Here is a 24,078-nt window from a genome sequence, read left to right as displayed (position 1 = left end):
GTTTACATATTATAATGTAAATAAAAGCCTTTAAGCTGCATATTGAAAACATCCTTTTAAGCAAATTGCTTAATTCATTAGGACCTGTTCATGATCTTTTGAGTCTTTGAGTACTGCTACCCCACTGGATGGGAATGTTGCATTAAAATTCACAGAGTGACAATGGCCTGGTGGAAAGCAATGGGAAGCCACTCAGTTCTCCATGGCTCTGTTTCCTCAGCTACAAAATGAGTGCAATGTTTCTAAATGCCTTTATGGAATACTTCAATGAAGATAACAGCAAGACCTTGTTAAATGTCACAAAGCAGAGCCCTAACCACCTACAGTGAGGGTGTTGAAAACGTCTCCAGATGTGTCCCAAAGACTGGTATATTGAAAATAAAACCCAGAAGAAAATGCTAATTGGTTTTCAATCATCTGGCAAGGATCAATCAGCTGATCTATTGAATGATATGGAAAATCTGGATTAAAATTATGATATTGCACTGTCAGCAGGAACGAAAGAATCACCAATGTTCAAAGCCTTGTTCTACCACCACTTTGTATTAATATGCCGTTTTCTGGATTTTCTGGAAATTCTTATCCCTTCATTCACAGAGATCACCTCACAGAGCTGTAATATTTCTTCCACAACAGAAGTCAGTTGTTTGGCGGTGCTGTGCAACATCAGCGACCTGTTAATGGCATTTACATGGCTGTTAACCTGTGATGCTGGGGATGTGGAAGGTCCTGTGTGATAAAAGAATTGCCTGAGCAATTATTGCAGCAATCTCTTCTTGCGGCTAATGATTTAATCATATAATAAAATCTTTAAGGTTGGAAAAGACTTCCAAGATCATGGAGTCCAACCTTTGGCCAATCACCACTTTGCCAATTGGACCATGGCACTGAGAGCCATGTCCAGGTTATTGAACACTTTCAGGGAAGGTGACTCCACCACCTTGCTGGGCAGCCCCTGCCTGATCACCTTTCCTGTGAAAAAATTCTTCTGATGACATCCATGGCAAACAAGGGTGATGGAAATTAAAAGAAATAGGCTAGTTTTCTCAGGCTCTATAGAACTGTACTGTTGCTTCTCCCATAAACTGAGCCTGGATTTATTATATTATTCTTCCAGCGTGGATGCTGGCATCTGATTAGCTGTTCTAACAACACTTGTTCTGTAATTATTTCAAGAGGTAATTCCATTGGCAGTAGCAGACTAGCTGTACTAATTAGAAATCTGGAAATGGTGGTACTTCTTAAACAATTCCCAATGGTGTGGCTGAACCTAAAAAGTACATACCGTTGCTTGGAATTGTTTTACTCTATAGAGATGTTTTCCTCTGCTGTTTGAAAACCTTACTAAAATTTTGCTAATAAAATATGGGTGTTGGGAGAGATTGTTAATGCACACTGGGATCGTGGCATGATGAACTTGGAACCCACTTTGAAGAGAGGGAAGAACAACTAATAACTAACATGATAGATGACTCCCATAGGTTATTTTATGCATTTCCCCCTATGTCAGTCTGAGAGAAGGCACACTAACAGCGTGCTTGTGTATCTAAAATGTGAAATGGAGGCAATTCAAAGTAATTTAACTTTTACAGCTGTGAACAGAGTTCACCCTTAGCTTTTCATTAAACTGTTCATGCACACAGCACGCGTTCATGCAGCATGAGAGCAACTGTTCACGCACTCGTGCAGCAATGAATGCACCTGGTATTTTGAACCTTGTTCGAACAGCACAGGAGAAGCTAGCAAGTGAAACCATCTAGAAGTAAAAGGTCAGAATTTACAGCAAGTACTTTCTGCCTTTGAAGTAGCTGAATGGGAGAGATGAGCAAGAAGGTGTGGCTTTTTGTGTCTGGCAGGTCGTTTGCCATGGTTTCAGGTTGTGCTCGCTCTCTCTCTCTCTCTCTCTGCCCATACACCTGGTGCTGTAGGAAATCCCTCATCTCATGCCTAGGCATACCTCAGCTAGTAAATCAAACACTCCCTCCTTTGAGCCAGCACAATTCGTGTCAGGTGACAAAGTGTGTAGGACTTTTCTTTTTTCTGCAGTTTATGTGCACATCCAAAGCCATATTCTCTAAACCATGAGAGTTCAGGAAACTCAGATAGCTCAAATTGAAAGTGGGTGGCATCTCTGCCTTGATCTCTGATTTGACAAAACTTCATTTGTAGCAAGAGCTGCAAGATCTGAGCCTTCCTGAAAAACCAAAGTGCATTTGGCGCTTCCTGTGACTAATTCTTAAAGTTGGCCGTGATACTCTGTATGAGATTTTTTAAATTTAAAATTCCTCTCCTTTTCTTGTCATGTAGGTTCACAAGACTGATGTTACGGTTATTGTGTTCTTCATCATGCCAGCAAAGACCAACAATTTCAACGTGGAAACCTTGAAAGGACAAGCAGTCCGAAAGCAGCTCTGGTAATTGTCATTCCCACCCTGGTACTGTCTGATGTGGATTCATGCAAAAGTCTCTGCTGGAGAATAATGCTCCTTCTTTTTGCTAAAACTGAGGATTGTGGGTAACTAGACTGTATTTCAGGGATGAAAGAGATGGGAAAGATAAATAAGGTCAAATATTTCTCCTTTTAGGTTTTTTTTTTTTTGGGTCCAAAGTTATTTTTAGTTAACTTGCCTTGGCATTCTATTAGTGAGTATTACTTGTTTTGCAGCAACAGAGCCAAATGCTCTAGAAAATCCAGTGTTTTGGATGTCTTCTGGCTGTTTCTGGTATTCCCTTTGGACATGCTATAGAGCTCCCACAAAATAAAGACTGCCTGCTCAATTTTCACAGTGAGCTTCTCTGTGGGAAAAATAAATCCATTAAACATCCTCTTTTATTTAGGAACATGGAAATTGCACTGTGTCATCCAGCAGATCCACAGTTGATAACAATTGTCTGTAACTTTCTGTATGGACTACAACAAGCAGTGACCATAACCAAGCAGTGAAACTTACAGCTATAAAGGGAAAATTGTCACAGTCCTACTCATTTTGCATCTTTCCAAACAAAAAAGTAAAGCAGGAGCAGGATTAACCTTCACTTCACTTAAACTGCTATGTGATTCTGTATAGGAAAAGACTGGTTTCAGCTTTTCTTCTCTGTGAAAACCAAAAGACTCTGCATCACTGTTAGCAGCATTATCATGGTCACAATCTGAACTCCAGGATAAACACACCTGCTAGCAGTATTTCATAATAATATCAGATGATTTTCAGGATGCCACAGAAATTAAAAGCAATAAGAGGTTGGCACTTATTAAGGAATTATTAAGGAATTATTATGTGATGGCTGACTCAGGATATAAAATCTTTCTTTTCCTCTGCTTCTGAAAAGGTCTATCCTATCTGGGTTAAATTATAGATATTGTGCATGGCAATCTATGAATGTATAGTCATGTGGGAACTATCCTGCTGGGGTTTGGATCAGTGTGGCTTGACATTTGTCTGCTTTTCAACTCACTCAAAATTAACTCATCCACTCTTATGTCTATGTGAGCTGGGAGAGAGCATCTAAAAACATGTATTTGGTTTCCCAGTTTGGTAAAGTTTAGGATTTCACTTAACAAATTTCATCTTAGCCTAAAGTATAATTAGAAATCAGAAAGGCAGGAAAGGTTCTGTGAAGTGGAACTTTACTCACAGTAGGTTCACGCAAATTTAGAGTGCACTTGCTGTTTTGACAGCAGAACTTTCTGCCACAGGCAGAATAATAAAAATGACTCTTTGCATGCAGAACAGTGGTTCACTGGAGTTCTTCCTTAGCTAAAATATGACATTTGTCTGGCACAGGCCTCATTAATAGCTTAAAACTTGGCCTGAGCTTTTCAGGAAGTTTTTTGTTTTGCAAACTAATCAAGACAAGCTGCCTTTTAGTCTAACACTTGTTTCCAAAAGTCTTTGAGTTGGGAAATAGGGAGGGAATTGAAGGGGGAAGCTTGCTTTGAAAATCCCTGTTTGATTAATTCTTATACCTTGCACCTCTTTTCTAGGTCAAGAGAAGCTGGAGATCTCTCTGTCCATTATTAATGATCATGTTACAGTACCTAGGGTCATATATATGCTCTTTTTTTAACAGCTGACCAGAGAAGGGGGTTAGAAAGAATCCCTTATAAAGTGTGCCCCTGGCTTTCCCAGTGCACTCGTCTGTAGGTGCAGGTCAAATCCTCAGCTCTGCTGGATTCCATCAGCACAACTGCTGGCTGGAGAAAGGAACTTTGAGAACCAGACCTTTGTCTGCTTCTGCATCCCTGGTTCCATCAGTAAATCAGTTTAATTTCCAGCAGCATGAATCTCTTTTATACTGTCTTTGTCCTGGATTCTCCTGTTTTGTACATATATTTGTTTTTCTTCCTAGGGACACTGCACAGTCTGTGAAAGAAAAGTTTGGAAGGAAGCTCTACAATGCCTTGCTGAAGTGAGTGAATAAGTTGCTTTGCTCTGCCTTGCAGAGCCTCATGTTTGGGTGGCTTTACTTGTGTTTCTGTGCTTCTGGTCTTTGTGTGAGGAATTTTGACATCCATAGGAGGGCATGGTAGAAAGATATGGGACCATAACCAAGAAAGTTGTTTAACAGGCAAGTAACACAGAAAAAAAATAAAGGTATCAGTAGTCTGTGGTGGAAGAGTCGTAAATAACACAAAGGCTTGTCCACTGTCCAAAATGAGCTACAGTAATTTCACGACTATAAGGCGCACCCTTTTGACTAAAATTTTCCCTCGAACCCGGAAGTGCGCCTTATGGTCCGGTGCGCCTTATCTGATGTACAAAGCGGCGAAATTTGCCAAACCGGAAGTGTGAGCTGAGAGCCGTGGGGGGAGCCGGAAGTGCCACAGCAGCCGGCTGGGGGCGGGCCCGGAGGCCCGCGGCACTGCCCCTGCCGGGTGGAGGCGGGCCAGGGGGCCCGAGGCACCGCCCCTCTCCGGTCCAGGCAATCCCGGGGAGCCATGGCTGCCGCATGAATGCAGGCTAGGGGGGTCCGCGGCACCCCCGCTCCTGGGTCCAGGCAGTCCCGGGGCCCCATGGCTGCCACGTGAATGCAGGCTAGGGGGTCCGCGGCATCCCCGCTCCTGGGTCCAGGCAGTACCGGGGAGCCATGGCTGCCGCGTGAAGGCAGGCTGGGGGGCCGCGGCACCCCCGCTCGTGGGTCCAGGCAGTCCCAGGGAGCCATGGCTGCCACGTGAATGTGGGCTAGGGGGGCCGCGGCGCCCCCCTTCCCGGGTGGAAGTAGTCCCGGGAGCCCACGGCTGCCAGATGAAGGTGGGCTAGGGGGCCAGCGGCACCCCCGCTCCTGGGTCCAGGCAGTCCCGGGGGCCCATGGCTGCCGGGTCCAGGGTGGCTCGGTGGCTCGCGGCACCGCCCCTACCGGGTGGAGGCGGGCCCGGGTGCCAATGGCTGCCGGGCTGAGGTGGGGCCTCGGCCAGCAATCACACGGGGTGAGCTGGAGGCGGGGCCTCGCTGCAAAAAAAAGTGCGCCTTATAGACCGGTGCGCCTTATCTGATCTACAAAGTTGCGAATTTTGCCGAATCCGGGGGGTGCGCCTTATAGTCCAGTGCGCCTTATAGTCGTGAAATTACTGTACTTCAGCTTAAAAAAGCACCAAGGTAAAATGTGTTAGTGATTCAGTCACATCATTTCAGAAGACAGCTGAAAGTGAATGACCCAAAGCACATGTGAGATGACTGGAACTTCAGTAAAAATAAGCTGTGTCCATAAATCAGAAGAAAGCAATTCTTTAGCTTTTGTTTTGAAAGCCAATTGGCAAATCAGCAAGTATATGGGAGAACACAATGTAGGGAATATAGAAAGGCCATGACAACAAAGGACAGGTTCATGTTGATATCAGCAAACTTCAGATCAGACCTTGTAGGCCATTTCTTCATTTTCTTTACAAAACGAGCAATTTGGTAAAATTGGTTGTGTGTTTCCTTTGCAGAGGAGAAATCCCAGACTTGAATAAGATTCTTGACCGAGATGACATTAGCATTATGAAAAGAGCCATCTTTTCAACTCAGGTCAGAAAATATGTTACTTATATAAACATCTGATCTAAATAATGAATGTGATGATGTAAAAGGATTGTGTGTGCCATGTAGTGATATGTGGACGTTGGGCAGTTTTCAGCAAATATGCTTCTCGTCAGTAACATTTAAAGTCAGCTCTGATTGTTTTTAATGAGAGTATGACTCAAACCAATCTTTTGGGGAGTCCTTGAATATTCGTTTAGTCATGTGCATTCCCAATTCTTTTATTCTGAACTATGCGTGAACTTTGAGTTGTTCCTGAGCCTGGATTTTTCCAATTTTATTAAAGATGTGAAATCAAACTCTAAGGAGATACAACATTGACTGAAAAACCTTCAAAATTAAATGGTGGGCCCTTCTAAAAGTTAGTACAAAGTAATTTATTTTGAGGTAAATTAAGCTTATTCACATCAATGACAAAATCTGCCGCTGTCTTCCAGTAGCCTTAGGAAATGGCAATGGGTGTTTGCCAAGAGCTTGTGTGATTTATGGATTGCCTTTTCTGTGTTCAGAGACACTCTCTGCCTCCAGTGACCACCCACAACATGATTGATGACAGCAATGACCCAATCCTCAACACCATCCGGCGCATTGGGCTGTTCAACAACCGCACAGACCGCGTGAAGGTGTGTGCTGGCCTTCTCCTTTTGGATACAAAATGGGATTTCTTTGGAACATCCTCAGCCATGGGGAGTGCAGTTAAATTCTTGCTAGGTGGTATTATACTGCTAGGGTCCTTCTCTCTTCCTCTCTTTCCAGTAATAACAATTTGTCACTGCACAAAGTGCTGTTTAGCCAAGCTGATTTCAATTTAGAAATCTGTGGTTAGGGAGTTGTTTTCATTGCTGCCTCCTGCACTGAATGAGGGAGGAGCTGCTACTCCTGAAATCAAGAAAGTGCCATGGGTCATTTGCACTCAGATAAAAAACTCTGACATAGATTCTCTTGCTGAAAACTGGAGGTCCCAGGTTTGAGCACAGACATTTCTGTAGTATTGATTCATGTCTGAAGAGCAACACCCTGATACTTAGCGTTTGTTGTTAAAGATTAACCAGGGATTTGATCCTGAGCAGAAAGAATTCCTGTTCATGCCACGCTCATGTCTACATCACCTGTAGAAGCTAAATTTATGCAGATAAATCCTTTCCTTACATCCATGTTTACCTTAGCAAACCACAGAAATTGTCAACTCCTGCTTCCACATATCTACCAAAGTTGTTTTTTTCTGGAAATCTCTGACATTTTAACTATAACAATTTCAACATCTGTCTAGTCAAAGTTGAATCTAAAACTGAAAATTCTTCCTCTTTCAAACCTTTTCTTCAAAGCCAGATCCAAGGTATTTCTAACAATGACATATCACTTATTCTTAGTTTCTTTTTAAACCCATGGCTATACCTGAGTAAATATTTTCTTGCACTTCCTAGTTGCTTCTTTTTGGCTTAACATGTGAGCATTAATTCCAATGAATTCTGGGATCATAATGTTTTAATAAGACACAAGATGTAACAAAAGTAGGGGGGGAAAGATGCACTGTGTAGAAATGTGGTAAAAAATGCCTCAGAATTAACTGCTTGAAGGCATTACAGAGCAGATAGGATATAACACAGCAGACATCTCTTTCTGCTTCTCAGCAGATGTCAAATTTCTAGAAATCTGTCATTACCACTAAAAAATTATCTCCTACATGAACAGGCTTAATACTTAATTAGTTGAATAAAATTTTAAAAAGAATTCTGTAAACTTCAAATTGAAAGTAATTTTGAGAGAAGTATAACATATCCAGGCAGACACAGCTGGCATGTGAAAAATACCCTCAGTAATTCCATTGGAATCACTGGGATCAACTAAGTTTGCAAAATGAGTTTACAGCCCATTTACACTGGATGAGTACATTCATTTGTTTACTCTAGTGAGTAGCATGACAATTTTATTAAGGAGAGATAAAAGCATATCCTGGGCATGGAAAAATGATATGTTCATGCAGGGAAATAAACCTATAGCAGTTTAAACCATTCCCTCACATTTTTTTCCTGCTGAAGCTGACTGGGTACCACATACAAGGCACTTCTCAACTCAGCAGAGGATGTGGGGCAGTAACCTCAAGCCCTGCAGAGTCATGCAGATAAATAAACTTTGATCCTTAGAGTTTTCTTTCAGCAAGATTTATTGGCCTAGGCACAGGTTTGTGGTGGCAGGACTATAATGCATCTGCTTTTAAAATTCTCTCCATTCTTGAGATCTGTGGAGTGCAGTGAGCATTCCATTATTTCAGGGAATGCTGTGAAGCTCAGAAGTGCTGTGTTTGCCTGAGGCCTCCTCTTAATGAGACATCCCAATAAAATCATAGAATGGTTTGTACTGGGAGGAACCTTAAAGTTCACCTCATTCCAACCTGTCCCATGGGCAGGGACACCTTCCAATAGCCCAGGTTGCTCACAGCTCCATCCATCCCTGGACACTGCCAGGGATGGAGCAGCCACAGTTTCTCTGAGCAACCTGTTCCAGGGCCTCAGCACCCTCACAGGGAACAATTCCTTCCCAATATCCAATCTAACCCTGCCCTCTGTCAGAGTGAAGCCATTGCCCCTTGTCCTGTCACTCCAGGCCTTTGTAGATCCTCTCTGTACCTTTTTATAACAGATGAAATCTTGCTAAATGCCACAGCCTTAGGCCTAACTCTGCTTGTGGACCTCCCTGGTGAAGAAGGATAAAGCTAAATATCTCTCCAGTAAGAAGAGTGTTCATTATCAATAGTATTTGCAGGACAAGAATGCATACAGGCAGGATGTTCTGTAGTGTGAGAAGTGGGGTAGATAACAGATGGATGGTCAAAGGAGGTGTTGTCCAGATATTAGAAAAAGACCAGGGTGAATAAGTTACCTAAGCTTATTGATAACTGAAATATATCAATGATGGTTTTCTTTCACCTTTAACATAAGTTTTGAATGTCCAGGTCATCCTACATCCAGAGTTTCTTTCTTCAACGAGCCCCTTGCTGCCCTTGGACTATGAAGAATTTGTTAGAGGCTGCCACCTTGGTGTATTCCCATCTTACTATGAACCCTGGGGCTACACTCCAGGTAGGAATTCTGTATCCTTAACAAGTTTGGAAAGATGAACAGCCTTCTGTTGATGCAGCCAGTTCCTTCTGGAGTGCTGAAAAAACTCTTTAGGCTCTGTTTCCTCTGCCATGCAAAGGTCTTACTGCTTGCAAATTGTCCCTGCACTGGACATACTAATGTGTAATTGTTTGATTTTCTATGGCTTTAGAACAAGAAATAGTTTTTAAAACTTAATTTTTGGTTGAAATATTTTAAAACAAGGTGTGCAGGAATGTAAGTATTAAAAAAGGCAGGGCAAGAAATCTGATGCTACCAGCTGACATAGTTCCGTGGATTTAATTCAAGATAACAAGTTTGAGAGAATTATGTAACACCACGGCTAAGTTATTTAACAGAAATACATGCAGTGGTAGTTAATCTCATTGAATTTACTGGAAAGTTCTGAAAATGCAGACAGCATAAAGATTCTGACTTAAAATATATTCTTTGGCAATACCCAGAAACAAAGAGTGCTTTTTTAAGGTTATTTAATAGACATCAGTTTTATTATCATATGAAGGTCGTGTAGATGTCTTTGCACTTTTCTAAGACTAGAGTCTACCTAGTGGTTTAGGTTAGGCTTAGGCCCCTTGGCAAAAACTCTTTAAAGAGGGTAACCAGTTGTCCTTACTCATGGCTGTGACAGGAAAACTACAAAAAATGCATACATTTTCTGATTTTATAAAAATAGTTCCACATCTGCTGTGAATGCAGTCCTGAGTTAATGATGGAGTTTGTTGTTTTGGGGTGGGCTTTTAATTTTGTTTTGCTGGTGTTTTTTTTCCTTGCTATAGAGATCTGTTGGCAAACCATCAAAATCCAAAGTTTGATATGCTTCTGCTCCTAAGAGATTGTAAAGCTTTGTAAAGAGTTGTGAACAACTAATGAACATAAGTGTACATTAGACTCCAATATAAAATCCTAATGGTCCTGACCATATATTGGGGTTCTCTGTTTCAAGACTGCATTCCCAGAAAGTTTTCAGTTTATCTGCTCTGAAACTCAAACATATGTTTGCAAATGCAGGGTGAATTTTGAGTTTAAAATTTCTTTTTTTTTTTTTCCCGTAATCCCCAACAAAACATTATTATAGTTTTCACTTGACATTTTCAGAGCGGCTTTAGTATTATGGAACTTTCTGTCTGCCTATTTTGTATTTTTTTTCTCTTAAGGTGAAACCATTGCAGGTGTATTGCCCTGAAACCCTTTTTGCCTGTTTCTTTCTGCAGCTGAGTGTACTGTGATGGGCATTCCCAGTGTAACCACAAACCTCTCTGGATTTGGCTGTTTCATGCAGGAACACGTTGCTGATCCAGAAGCTTATGGTAAAAACTTTAACAGCATATCAAAATACCAACTCTGAGTTAGAGAGCAAAAAGCACAACAACCATGCTGTTGCTCCTCAAATTTGTGTTTCTCTAGGACAAGGGAATTCATTGGGGGAATATGTTCAGGACTCTGAATACCTTGTTATGTTGGACAAGTGATTTCAACTTTCATATTTATCCAAATCCTTTCTAGATTTTTTTTGGTCTCCCTTTAATCTTTTGTCTGCTGTATCCTTCCAAATTCATCACTGCTCATATCAGTCTAGAGTCTCCCAGCATTTCCCTTTAGTTGCATTAGAACACTCTGAGCCTTCCAAAGAAGCGGGGAAAATCTGCTTCTCTTATTAGTCTGGGACTTCAAGACCAGTGATGACCCTCCCCAAACAAACATTAAATTACGTGTACACTTGAAAAAAAAAGAGAACCATGGAAATACAATGAATGTACTTCAAATAATGATCTGCTCAGGAAGGTTCATGACCAGAGTGGCAGTGCCTGGTATGTCAGGACAATTCTGCCTCGAGTCATCCTCTGCTTCAGCAGATCCTCCTTTTCGGGTTGATTGTCCCTGTTTTCCAACTGGTGCAGTTGTCACAGCCTCCCCCGGGTACAGAGCAAGGCACAGCCCTCCCTGTCCTTTCCTTCTTGCTTAGCCAGGGCTAACTGGATGCCCCATCTCTGGAAGTGTTCAAGGCCAGGATGTATATAGTTCTGAGTAACCTGGGATAGTGGAAGGTGTCCCTGCCCATGGCAGGGGGCTGGAATGAGATGATCTTTAAGGTCCCTTCCAACCTGAACCATTCTATAATTCTATGGTTCTGTGAATATTGAATATGTTCCCAAACTAGAGCCTCTTTCCAAGTACCTGGGCTTGTTTCCACAATCAGCCAGTGACAGTCCCACACTGGTGTCACCTTTGCCTGACCTAGGCCCAAGGGTTAGAGCTAGGTACAAAATATAGATCCACCTATATCTATAGATAGACCACAGAACACAGGTCACTTGCTTGTCTCTGCCAAAAGGTAGATGTGAGTTGACATAAATTACTATCAGGAGCTTCATTAAGGTTGCTTTGCATCTGTCATGTCCATTAAGAGACCTGCAAGGTCTGGTACCCTCTTCTTCCCAACACCCTGGTGTAAAGAAGGTGGCAAAAATAAAGTATTAATCTCAACAATGTAGAGGCAAAGCTTACCTCTGCCCTCTCTGTGCCAGAATTGTCTGTTGAATGATGTATGTGAGTTAGCTGTCTCTATGGAAACCCTTGTATTTCTACAGAAAACACTGCCTCTCTCCTACAGCCTGATTCTGGCCATCCACACTTGTGAATTCTACAGCAAGCTGGGAAAACACTAGATTGATTAGGTTTTCGTCAAGTTAGTATTTTAAAAATTATGGCAGATAAAATGATATGTCTTTATCCAGAAACTCAAACCCTTTTGGAGATACAACAAAGCCTCTGAGTTTTGAAGAATTCACTTAATTTCAGCATGAAAAGTAAAGAAAATTAAAGTTAAAAAAAAATTTGCATATTCTTCTGCATCTCTATCAGTGTTGAGGTGGGCGTGACATACGAATAGACACACTACATTTCAGAAGGCTAATATGCCTTTATTACAACAACTAGCTATCTTTTATGCCCTCTACAAAGTTTGCACTTTATTCATTGGTTACAGTAAATCAATATAACATTAATTAGTCTGAAACCATATCCACCTCTGTTTTTCACAAGACTTTTCTAGAAATGCTTTTCCCAGCAGGTTTTCTTTCCCGCTTCTCTCCTCCTCCTTCTTCTCTTCTTGGTCTCCAGGCCAATGGCCTTGATAAGAATCTTTTCAGAAATATCCCTTATTCATTAATCCTCTCTGGCTCACAGACCAGCTGTGAGCCTCTCCACACATCTCTCTGTTCTGTCAGAATGGTAACAAATATCCAGCTGTAGCTCCTTTTAGCATTAAAAAGGACATACTGCCTGTAATGCTTGTAAGACTACGTGACAGAAGGTGGACTGGCAGTGTAGGAGGTCAGACCCCATCTCCAGTCCCACTGACCTCAGCCTTCCTTGTGTCCCTCAGGGATCTACATCGTGGACAGGAGGTTCCGCTCGCCGGACGAGTCGTGCAACCAGCTGACCCAGTTCCTGTACGGGTTCTGCCAGCAGAACCGGCGCCAGAGGATCATCCAGAGGAACCGCACCGAGCGCCTCTCTGACCTCCTGGACTGGAAATACCTGGGCAGGGTGTGTGGCACAGAGGCATTAACAATTCCAGGCTCAAAAGTCTAGCCAGAGCCTCCAGCTGCAGTAAGGACACAGCTCTGTGCTGAAATTCCCCTCTCCAAGGGGCTCAAGGCAGAGCCTGCTCATTTCAGTGCAATCCTTCCATGCTCCAGTGGCAAGGAGAGACTGGATAGGTTAGGGCAGAATCCACTGAGCTCTCTCTGGTGCTAAACACAATGTGAAAATCTAGTGTTGCTGGCAACACCTACACTAAGGAGGATTTGTGTTCCAAAGTCATCTGGACACTCAAAAATCCTTCTCATCCTGCATGAAATGTTGCTGGGCCCTGTGGCTCCTCAACACTCCTTAACTACCTCTGTGCTTTAAATGCAAAGAACTGTTTTTAATTTGACACAGAGAGCACTGCAGTACCACCTACTAAGAAGACAGTAGCAAAGTATTGCTCTCTAGTGCACAGGACTAAAGAAATGAGTTTTCTAACTATTTTAGACCTTTTCTTGCTGTGATACCTGTGTGAGAGCCTTAGTATTTATATGGTTCCCAACACTGCATAAGATATAACAAGCTATTTTTTCTGTGCATGTGCTGCAAACTCAGGAATACAGTGGATCTAAAAATATTTTTGTCAAATTCTTAAATACCAGGCATCAGTGAACTCATAAATGTTATTTCTCTGTCACTGTTACAGATGCTTCTGTGCAGTCCAGAGTGACTTTGAATGAGTTTAAAATTTATGTGTAATACATATGCACACTTTAAGATGTAAATTTTCCTCATTAAAAATCCCCAGTTCTTTTCTAAGGGGTAAAGAATACCTGTCACTCAATAGGAACTATACTGACCAAGACAAGTCGTAGTTTCCATCTTAATAGATCTTACAGCCACTTACGCATCTTCTGTTCCAAACTTCTTTGGTGGGAATCTGTCCTCACTCATCACTTCACAGTACAAGCAGTAATATCAGCTGGATTCTGCTTATCTGAAAACATGTTTAGCCTTTGTTCAGCACTGTCTTCTGGAAGATACTGATTTAATGTTCCTTTCCCCTCGCTTAAATCTGTCCAATATTTCTATGACTTGTAATGGCTTCTCTGTTTTGTTGCAGTATTACATGCATGCCAGACACTTGGCCCTCAGCAGAACATTCCCGGATAAATTTGAGATGGAACGAAGTGCTCCACCAAAGGTAAAGTCTGCTGTTGGAGATTAATTCATTTTAATTGCTTCACAAGGAGAAAGAGTGTGAGGGAGAAGAGAGTTAGCAAGTTTGTGTTTAACTAAAGGGAAGTAGGAACTCCTAAATAAAAGATTAACAAGTTATAGACCCAGTCTCCAGTCAGGAGTGTGATGTTTTGGTCTGGGACAGAGTCAATTTTTCTCACAGTAGCTGGGCTGTGTTTTGGATTTGTGCTGAAAGCAGTGCTGATAACACAGGGATGGTTTAGTTTTTTCTGAGGAGGGCTTGCACAGAGCCAAGAACTTTTCTGCTTCTCACCCCACCCCAGTGAGGGGCTGGGGGTGCACAGGGAATTGGGAGGGGACACAGCCAGGACAGCTGACCCTAACTGGCCAAAGGGACATTCCAGACCTTATGGCATCATGCTCAGTGTATAAAGCTGTGGGAAGAAGGAGGAAAGAAAGATGTTCATAGTGCTGGTGTTTTCAAGTAAATGTTACCTGTGACGGGGCCCTGCTTTTCTGGGGATGAATTGCCCATGGGGATGAATTCCTGGGTTTGCTTTGCTTGTGTGCACAGCTTTTGCTTTCCCTATTAAACTGCTTTAATCCAACCTATGAGCTTTCCCACTTTCCCCTTTTTGATTCTCCCCTCAACCCCTCTGGGGAAAGTGAGCTGAGGCTGTGTGGGGCTGAGTTGCTGACTGGGGTTAAACCACAACCTGCAGGTATCAGATCCAAACACAGGGGTGACCAGGTAGGACACAGGAACAGGTCATCTTCAGATTATTTAGGCTGAGCTGGATGGGACTATGCCACTTTGGACCAGCTGAGGAATTGACCCTTGAAATTCCTCTTGGAAGAATGGCAGCTTCTAATTTTTGCTTCTGCTAAATGCCATGGGGGTATTCTGCACTAACCAAATAGAGGGAAAGGATGTTCTAGGGAAAGCAAGGTACAGTATTGCCTTAATCTGAACGTGATATGTTGGCTGGAGCTGCAGGGGGTCACTCCAAAGGCACACCTTCAAACTCCTCTTGCCTAGTCGAGATCAGCACCAATTTGAAAAGAGAGACTGCTCAGAACAGTGTTGAAACCAAACCTCCAAAGAGCAACTCTATTTTTTAGTAAGGAGAGAGGAGGTTCAGGCAAAACCCCTTGCTGGGTTCTGGTTTTGCAGATGCTGACATTATAACTGGAAAACTGTTTTGAATGTATGGATTGAAGCCTACATTTCAGTAAGCATATTCTGACTGCAGAGTACAGCAGGATTTCGTGTTGTACTGATTGTTTTAAGGCTCAGTAAAGATAGCTGTGTTTTTCAAAAAGCAATACTGGAAGGGCAGGATGTTGTTTTTGGCGCAGGGTAAATCTCTGTCATACAGGTGTGTCCTTACTGGCAGAGGAGGACTGAGAGGATCTGGGTTGAGGGAAGCTTAATTTTAGAGAGCAGGGCAGGTCTGGCTTTCATCTCTCAAATTGGTGTAAAACCCATCGGGGGGCTCAGTTAATCCATTCCACTTGCTTCTTTGTCTGGCAGACGGAAGGTTTCAGGTACCCCAGGCCTTCATCAGTGCCGCCATCGCCCTCTGCCTCACAGCATTCCAGCCCTCACCACAGCGAAGCTGAGGACGAAGATGAGGACGAGAGATACGACGAGGATGAGGAAGCTGAAAGGGATAGGCAGAACATCAAGTCCCCCTTTTCCTTTGGAGCCTTGCCACAAGGAAAAAAGAAGCAGCACGGGGAATACAGGAACTGAACTCGTTGCTCTCGCCCTGGCACTGCTCCCCATCCACTCGACAGTTTCTCCTGTAGGCTTGGCAAGCTTTGTGTTAAGGACAGTGTGGTATAATTAGGGGAACCTTAAATGTTACTTGAGCTACACTTCTGGAAATAATACTATTTCACCTTGAAAGTAGTTTAAATGACAATTTTTCTGTGCCCCTTTGAGGTAGAAGAGATTTTTCAGGCTTAATAAAACTAGAGAATGAGACAAGCCCCTCAGGAGCTTATACATACTGCAGATCTTACCTTTGTCTGTGGAATCATCTGTATTAATCATAGTCTAGACAAATAGCTGCACTTTGGGTATCCCAAATGAATTCCTACTTCATTTATGTTTCCCCTTTTCCCCTCCTAAATTAACGTGAACTTTAAACCAGAACTCAAAAAAATCAAAGAAAAAATATGTTACACTGGAGAAATTTGGAAGAGTTAAAAAAGATACACTGAAAAAAAATGGTCTTTCTTTTTCCTGATGCTGTTTATTGTAAGCTTGCATAATTTAAAACACTTTTTTACAGCACACAGAAGTGTCTTGATCCAGTAGTAAAACATACTTCCTGTGGAACAATATAACGTCTTATGCAGTGGGCATTTTAGAAACAAACGAAGTCATCTTTCTGAGGTCATTTAGACCCACAATAAACAGCAGACTGTTTATTTTCTGATTCCTCTGGTATGTCTCTTTTATTTTCATCTCCTTGTAGATTCTAAGTTTGTTAACAATCTAGTTTGGGAGGAAATTAATGTAGCTTGGCTAAAGTGAATGACAAAATTTCCTTCAGTAGCACCTTGCCCTGCAGACAAGAAGCCCCAGGCCAATGTGACAACATTCAAGGATCAGTAATTTCAATTAGTCCATGTTCTATTTGGCTTCTTCGAGAGGAGACCTAATCCTAACAAATAATGCTAAAAAACATTCAGACATTGTTTTGAAAAGCACCTGAGACTTCAAAGTTCTTGGGGAATAGCTGATCCTCACAACAAGAACTAAACATTTCATTTTCCTTACAGAAAGCTTTAGAAGTGTTTCAGCTCCTACACATGGAGAGCGCCTGAACAGGCTCTTCAGAAGCACATCTTGACATGAAGATGTTAGGAAGGAGATCAGTCTCTTGTTTTACAAGTTTGTGCATCAAAAATTTCTCATGCTGCTCAAGAAAATACATTTCCAGAACTTTTTTCAGCCTGTCCTTCAGCAGGTAGGACAATGTAAGCTTTGGAGGTATTTACCTGTCCTGTCAATCCCAGGGGGGAGCGTAGGTGTCCAGCTTTAGTTAGGCTCCTACCTTCCAAACACTTAACCAGTGCTTGGTGACATGATTCTGACTATAGGCCATTTAGAATAAAAGTGACAATGTGCCTATTTGTATTTTTGGCCACCTAAAATCAGCTTTAAAACTGGACTTTCATTTTCGAGCTTATTCACATACTTGAAAGAATATTCTCAGAAGTCAGGTTCTGGTTTTTATAGTAAAAACTTACTTGGAATTAAAAGGAATCATTATTTCTTTAGCCATTTAAAAGGTAATTAAACACTGAGTAATTTTTCATATAAAAGTGGTGAAAGAAACTGCAAATATTTGCCTTCACATGGTTTACTACATGGAGAACAATTGCATTTTGTGCTTCTTCCACAAAGTGCTCTCAATCAGAGTTCCCTTTCAGAGTCAAAAGATGTAATGGCTGAGAGTTCCAAAGAACATATAAAACAAATCAAGAAATCTGTATTTATTGCTTGTATTTCAAAGCTCTGTTGTAGGGCAGGAAAGCTGTGTGTGTTTTAGCACACCCACATGCTTTGAGCACCCTCCTGGTGTTAGAAAGTGCACAGCTTTTGAGATAGGACTAATCCAAATTTTCAGATTCAGGTCCTGCAGTGGCCAAAGTGACCTCTGCCCCACACCTTGGGCTCGTGTTAGTTCTGCCTTGATTCCAGGATCAACCATTAGTGAGAAAGCAATTTATCTACTGCAAAACACTTCTGTATGTTGAATTTATAGCACTGGGGGAGTGGCTTCTCATTCAGCCACAGCAACAGATTGCCTAAATTAAATGCCACACATTCCCAACAGTTACTGACACCTGACAAAATTGGTAGCAGCTAGCTGTTACATAAGGGATTGTCTTCCAGATGGAAATTACTGGGGTTTCACAAACAGCTCACCAGCAAGGCAGAAGGTTTATTGTGTTTCATGGTATTTGTGAGGAATTGTTTAAGCTTGAGACCTTAAATCAGAAACACACACAAAAAGCAGTCAGCAGGGAATAGGGTGAGGACAGTTTCTGTATCCTTGGGACAGGCAGAGACATATAAATAAATAAAGACACTGATAAACCAAAGGATGTATAACCCCTCTACTTTTCCCTTTTCTAGTGGAAGGTGTCCCAGCTCATGTCAGGGCATTTGGAACTGGATGATCTTTTAGGTCCCTTCCAAACTAGGCCATTCTAGGATTATGTTCTCTGATTCTATGCTACTTTTTGTCTGAGCACATGCTGGAAAATCACTTAGATACCTGAGATATTCCAAATATGCTCAAAACAAAGCAGCTAAATTCATGAAAGGATTCTGGTGGATGCCACTGGTCTTGAAGTGAAGTTCATCATGAATGTGTTCTGTCATACAACAAGCACTGCCATTGGAAGATACATTAGTGCTTAAAAATGAACAAAGCAGGACACTGATTTCACCAGTTGTGTTCCTCCATTAAGTGATATAGATTATAAACAATCACTGAAGGTGCCTCTAACCGATGAAACAAATTAATTCCTTCAGCTATTTTTCTTTGTGTTGAGGAGAAGCATCATAGAGTGAGTTAGAATTAATTAGTAGTGTTATGAGAAAGATCAGGGGAATTTAACATTAAAAGATGAAGAGCATGACTAGGGCAGAAGATTAAAGAAATAAAAACAGTTGCTTGGACACAGAAATCATGTGGCTATTCTTTAATTACATCAGAAGTACAGAGGGCTTTCCAGTAAGACCACAGAAATATATAAATAATACATCCTTATCAGCATAAAATGATAATTAATAGATTTATGCATAATTCCAGTTCTGTAACTCAGAAAAAAAAAATACAATCACAATGCAGTTGTAAATGAGGCCCTGATAGTGCAAGACATGTCCCTAAATTGCCTTTGTGTGCTGGGACTTGCTCAGTAGGATTATTGAATACTGCAGAGTATTTCTGCAGGAGTGAACTGGGGCAATAAATGCTGCTGCCTATTCTCTGTGCTGACTGATATCTGCCAAAAAAAAAAGAAAAAAAAAACAAAACAAAACAAAAAAAACCCAACAAAACCAAAATTCACCAGCTTTGCAGCTGCAGATAGCTGCAATGTTTTTATACCTCACTGAATTTTTTGACCATCAGCATCTTACAGGGCCACCAATGAAGTGGTAATGGAATCTGTCTTTATCAGAGTTTAAAAAGCTTCAATATTCAGCTAAGTGGAAGGTGGTAAAAGGTTTCCCAATGACAATTGAAAAACTTTTTAATGAAGTGGTTGTCCAAAAAAAGAGTTTTAACCATCTTTTCAGGTGAGATGGTACCATACGTTTTAAATTTCAGATGGGACATACAAAATGCTCTAAAGAAAACAGGAACTTTACAGATGCTTTCCTTATCTGAACTGGTACCTTTTAATGCCTTTGGATTCAAAATTTTGCACTGTCAAAACACCTCACCCTTTGGGAACCTCAGTGAGAATGGATGAAACACTCTACTTGCACAAGTTATGCTTTCAGGCTCAAAGCTGTACAAATGTTAAACACATTTTAAATAATTTCACCAGTTTGAAAGATTGTCTGTCAAGTAGCCAGGGTGGTCACTGTTTTCTTCTTCCACTGTAAGACAAGACACAATGGGGAGAAATAAGTGTAGATAAAGGGAAGTCCAGCCAGCCAAAATTTTCAGCTTTCAGATGTGCCTTATACAGATTCAGTGCAGTGTGACTGTCAGCTGAGGGAGGCAGCATCTCTAAAAGCAATCATGTCTTCTCTCATTTTTAAATGTTGGAATTTTTCTGTTTGCTGAAGAACAGAAATACAAACCATGTCCAGAGGGGTAAGTTAGCACATGGCAAAAAAAATTCCATGCTGAAGAAAATAATGGATTTCTTCTTCATTTGCCCATTACCCTCAGTCAAGTCTAAAATCAGCTGATCTGAAACTGCATGGCTTACCCAGGTTTGACTCGTTATTTCCTGCCACAGTGATGGAGATGTTATTCCACCTATTTTTTTTTTAAACAAGCTGCCAGTTCTGCTTATCTCTCTCAGAGATTTCACCCTTTTTTGTCAGTTGCTGTCCATCTCCCCTGCTACAGCAGCAGCAAGCAGGAAAATACCACTAAGATTTGTAAAGATCCACCTTCAGAGGATTTCGTGGGCATACAAATGACACTTTCACCGATTTAACTTTAGAAGTGCTCATATATTTTGTCCAAAGCACTATGCTCATTTTTGATTCTTTCTTTCTCCAAAATGCCACTGATTTTTTTTTTTTCGTAGTTTAAAAAAAAAATTCTCTGGTAGCTGAAGAGGTGAGAGATTTTAAGGACAGAGGACATGGAAAGCAAAAGTTTGGGGTTTCAGCCTGGTGATGTGAAACCAACAGCTCCTCTCTCAGGGTTGTTATGGATTCTTTTAAACCTTTGCACCAAATTCAGTGGAGGAATAAAATTTTCACAAGCAAACAATATTCTACAGAAAAAGTAACCCCAATAAAGATTTGAGTTGGAAAATTCAATTAAAAAATAGCCATTCCCTTGACTCCAAACCAGTAAAACATCTGAAAATTAAAAGCAGAATATACAAATATTTTACCTGCTATCATTATGTGGCTCATGTTGTAATCTGTGTAAATATACAGGGCACTCTGTTGAACAGTATCTCAGTTCAAAGCAGATCTTTCAGATTAATTAGCTAAATTTGTAGTAAATTAAATACTAAAAAAACACTTTTAAAAAAGAGTAAGACAAAAGGCGTATTTACCTTCTTGTGCTTTCTGTAAGGCAGTGAGGAACAGTGCAGCAGCTTCAGGAAGAGATAAAGGATTTGTGTTATGGCTGCGTGTATCTAGAATGAAAAAATCAGAGATGCATGATTTGTTAGTGTCTTATGGAATTTCTTTACTTTGTTCTTTGCTTTTTTATTAGAGAAATACACAAAAATACTATCTCCTTCACTCTATGACATTGCCTGCTCAAAACCAGCCTGATAATTAACACAAGAGAGATTAGCAATCTTTTTTAAATGGAGGTTATTTCAAAGTCCCTCAGAAGGTAAAAAGAACATTTTCCCTTTTTGTAAGTTCCTAACTTTTTTCCAACATTCTGTTCTCTCCAGAAACATTGCCTAGTATGGATGCCTCTTATTTGTTGCTTCAGCATAATTAATAATAGATCAGATTTTTTTTCCAGTGCAAAAAGCAAGTCAAAAGCACTGATGAAAATCCCACCTAGCAGCCAGGTCAGTCTGGAAATTATGTAAATGAAATCACACAGGTGCACCAGAGAGAAAAGTCAGTCTTTGCCATGTGGTGGTTGGAATGAAGGTACTAAAAAAAAAGGGCGTTTAGTTGTTTCCTTGGCTATGATTCCAGGAGAACAAATCCCCTCCCATTTCCAGGGATTTCTCCCATAACCTGGGGAAGGTGGATGGGCTCCACAGCCCTTGAGGATGGACTCACCAAGCTGCACTCTGTCATACAGGTCCTTCCTCTGGCTCTCATCTGCGATGAAGCGACGTCCCTCTACAAAAGCAAACCCCCAAATATGTTGTAATTCCTACTTCATAGTCCCTAAAGGACTCTCTTCAATTTTGTATATGGTCAAGAGCCTTCAATCTCTTTGCTGGACTACAAAGTATTGCCTTTAAAATTGTGTTTCTATTCTAAAAAAGAAAAAAAACCTACCCCAAATCCCAGACTAACAAAATAAAATCGCATTGCTTCCTATGCATCAGTAAGAATGATAAAAAGCACACTAGGGAAGAAATACAATGCATTATTCAGCTGGAAGAATTTTTTTAAAGAATAAAAAGGGTCAAAATTTTTACTTTTATTTAGAAATAATTGTATTAATGGCACTAGAACTTTCAGTTATATTTACAGTTGTTTGGAGCTTATATATGTGTTGCAATTATTTATATTGTTTCCCTTGTCCATTACTCTTAGGAAATCACCTTCTTTTTTTTCCCCTCTAATTTACAGGGAGCTTTTTCCTTCCTCTCTTAACAGCTGCCCTCCCAGATACCTTTTAATTTTAAAACAACAATTCAGAATACAATTTTTCATATTAATATTTCTGTTAAATTTGATGAGTTGGATCAAAGGACAAAATCCCTAACTAAGTATAGAATCAGAGAATATTCTGAGTGGGAAGGACCCACCAGGACCATTGAGTCCAACTTTGAAGTGAATGGCCTGTACAGGGACCAAAGGTGTGACCAGGACATAATTAGCACCATGCAATTAGCACATCCTCCCTGCAAGCCTCAAAACTTCTACCCCCCCAGCTTCCTCAGGATCTCCTGCTTGTGTGGAATCAAGGAATAATCCAGGGGTGGAAAAAATTATCTCCTCAAAATGGAAAGAGCTCGGGACTTACGTGCACCCTTCAAATAGAGCATGGCCTGAGGAGTCCAGTTTCTTCTTTGGAAATGAGCCTTTATGCCAAAAGAAAAAAAGAAAGGGGGGGGAAAGACATGTCAGCATTCCATGCCATTGCTAATTAGTGCAAATACTTAATGGCACCAAGCTCTGAGCTTCATGAGCTCCAGCCTGAGCTCACCTGAGGGGCACTCCAGGAGAAGGCGATGAAGGATGCTGCCAGGAGCAAGGCCAGGGCAGATGCTGTGAGTTTCTGCAGCCCCTGTGCACAACAGAGAACCACAAGGTGCAGGAAAAGTCACATCTGCACATCCTCCCAACTTCACATCTAAATGTGAGGGTGTTCCCAGCTCCTGCCTTGCTGCCAAACCTCCTCTTGCTCAGGGGGTGTCTCAGTGCATGCTGCTCTGATCAGAGGATTAAAGTTAAATAGAACCTTATTCTTTTTACTCAAATCCATTCCATCCTGGTGAGAACTGCCATGAAGGTGAGCACCTTTTGTGCTCCTATTTACAAGGACATCAGATCCTTCCGAAATGAGAATAATGTGCAAACTAATGGGTACAGGTGGTATAAAATCTACATGGATTTTACCAAACTGTAGACAACAAGCAAATGTAGGGGACTTCTCATTCCAAACAAACAAACAAACTGACCAAGAGACAAAATCTCTACTTCCTCAGGTTAAAAAAAAAGGAAAAAATGTTTTAAATTTAGCATCCTATCAATATCAATCATGATTAACACGAGTCACAAGACGGGTTTTTTCGATTCTTGGAGTTAGTTCACTGATGCAGCACATGCAAATGGAAGCATTGAGCATGAATCCTCTGTGCACAAGTTGCCCTCTGCTTGTTCACACTGACCATGTTGTTATTCATGTACTGGTAATAGTGATGGGCACCAGACCATCTAACTTTATGTTTCACAGTGGTTCATTTCATCCTGGGTTTGAGAGGTTGTGCTCTTGGTGTTTTTTTTAAATGCAGTTGTTTAAAATACACATAATATATCTATGTGGATATTTCTTTTGATTTTTAAGGAATTTTCTTAAGCCCCCCTGCAGTTCCTAAATATTGCCCTTACAAGAAAAAAAAAAGCATTAATTGCAAACTAAATGTTTGCTACAGACCAAAAAATTCTCACTTACCTTCATGCTTATCTCAGTGACCGACCTTCAGTCTTCCTTCCTCGGGGTGATGTGTCACAAGATCTCCTTCCTGCATGTCCAGGGGTCCCTTTTTAAATCTTCGGAGTGGAGGTGCCCTCCCCTTCCGTGGTGGAGGAGTCTGAAGGGATCACTTGTCAGCCCTGTAGATGGGGAAGCAGAAGGTCTGATGATTCCTGAGGGAAACCTGCAGCCTTGCAGGAAGTCTTGATTGAAATGATTGAAAGATGGATGCACTTGGAGATGCACCCCATTAACCAGGTGAACACATCCTGAATACATCAGCATCAGCCCTGTGTGCTTGCAATGCATCACCTTCCTGCTGGATGATCAATAATCACAGCCAGAGTGGGTATTAATATGGATGGTGAGAGTTTACCCAGGATAATCTACAATATAGCAGATTATTATCCATTGTGGTGCTGGAAAAGCTGGTGAATTACTCGCCAGCATCAAGAAAAAGGTGATTTACTCAGTGTCACTAGCTTGAGGTTATTCCTTGCATGCATTCAGAGGATGTAGTTTATGGTTTGATTCTCTAATGATCTTTTGCATCTATTTTTCTTACACACAAGTAAAAGTACAAAGCTCAACAACAACAAGAACAAAAAGGACCGAAAATACCCAATAAATCCTGAACTC

General features: G+C 41.2%; 2 protein-coding genes across 2 annotated transcripts in view; one reads left to right on the top strand and one right to left on the bottom strand.

Annotated features, from left to right (window-relative positions):
- The window catches only part of GYS2 (glycogen synthase 2), a 43,378-nt gene extending 27,090 nt beyond the window's left edge, over nt 1-16,288 (top strand). The window contains exons 8-16 of the mRNA XM_033057876.1: nt 2,308-2,414; nt 4,351-4,410; nt 5,930-6,008; nt 6,530-6,643; nt 8,974-9,100; nt 10,351-10,446; nt 12,525-12,688; nt 13,794-13,874; nt 15,405-16,288. Of these exons, the coding sequence (XP_032913767.1) occupies nt 2,308-2,414; nt 4,351-4,410; nt 5,930-6,008; nt 6,530-6,643; nt 8,974-9,100; nt 10,351-10,446; nt 12,525-12,688; nt 13,794-13,874; nt 15,405-15,626 (1,050 nt within the window). The 3' untranslated portion in view covers nt 15,627-16,288. The remainder of the gene's footprint in view (nt 1-2,307; nt 2,415-4,350; nt 4,411-5,929; nt 6,009-6,529; nt 6,644-8,973; nt 9,101-10,350; nt 10,447-12,524; nt 12,689-13,793; nt 13,875-15,404) is intronic.
- A 2,309-nt stretch (nt 16,289-18,597) lies between these two features.
- On the bottom strand, nt 18,598-23,501 carry SPX (spexin hormone). Its single transcript, XM_033058433.1, has 6 exons — nt 23,419-23,501; nt 22,450-22,530; nt 22,267-22,324; nt 21,348-21,410; nt 20,651-20,734; nt 18,598-19,502 (listed from the first exon to the last, which is right to left on the bottom strand). The coding sequence occupies exons 1-6, from the start codon at nt 23,422-23,424 to the stop codon at nt 19,444-19,446; spliced, it is 351 nt and encodes a 116-aa protein (XP_032914324.1). The 5' UTR covers nt 23,425-23,501; the 3' UTR covers nt 18,598-19,443.
- Between the last annotated feature and the right edge of the window lie 577 nt (nt 23,502-24,078).

The sequence above is a fragment of the Catharus ustulatus genome, chromosome 4, assembly GCF_009819885.2.
Source record: "Catharus ustulatus isolate bCatUst1 chromosome 4, bCatUst1.pri.v2, whole genome shotgun sequence".
In the NCBI taxonomy this organism is placed as follows: Eukaryota; Metazoa; Chordata; class Aves; order Passeriformes; family Turdidae; genus Catharus; species Catharus ustulatus.
Note: the sequence above shows the minus strand (reverse complement) of the source record. Positions and strands in the feature narration are given on the sequence as shown.

Coding starts and splice junctions, on each gene's coding strand:
- SPX (XM_033058433.1), bottom strand. Junction 22,325..22,449: donor TCTCCTGGAGTGCCCCTCAG/GTGAGCTCAGGC, acceptor TTTGGCATAAAG/GCTCATTTCCAAAGAAGAAA. Junction 20,735..21,347: donor GTATGACAGAGTGCAGCTTG/GTGAGTCCATCC, acceptor TTTTCATTCTAG/ATACACGCAGCCATAACACA.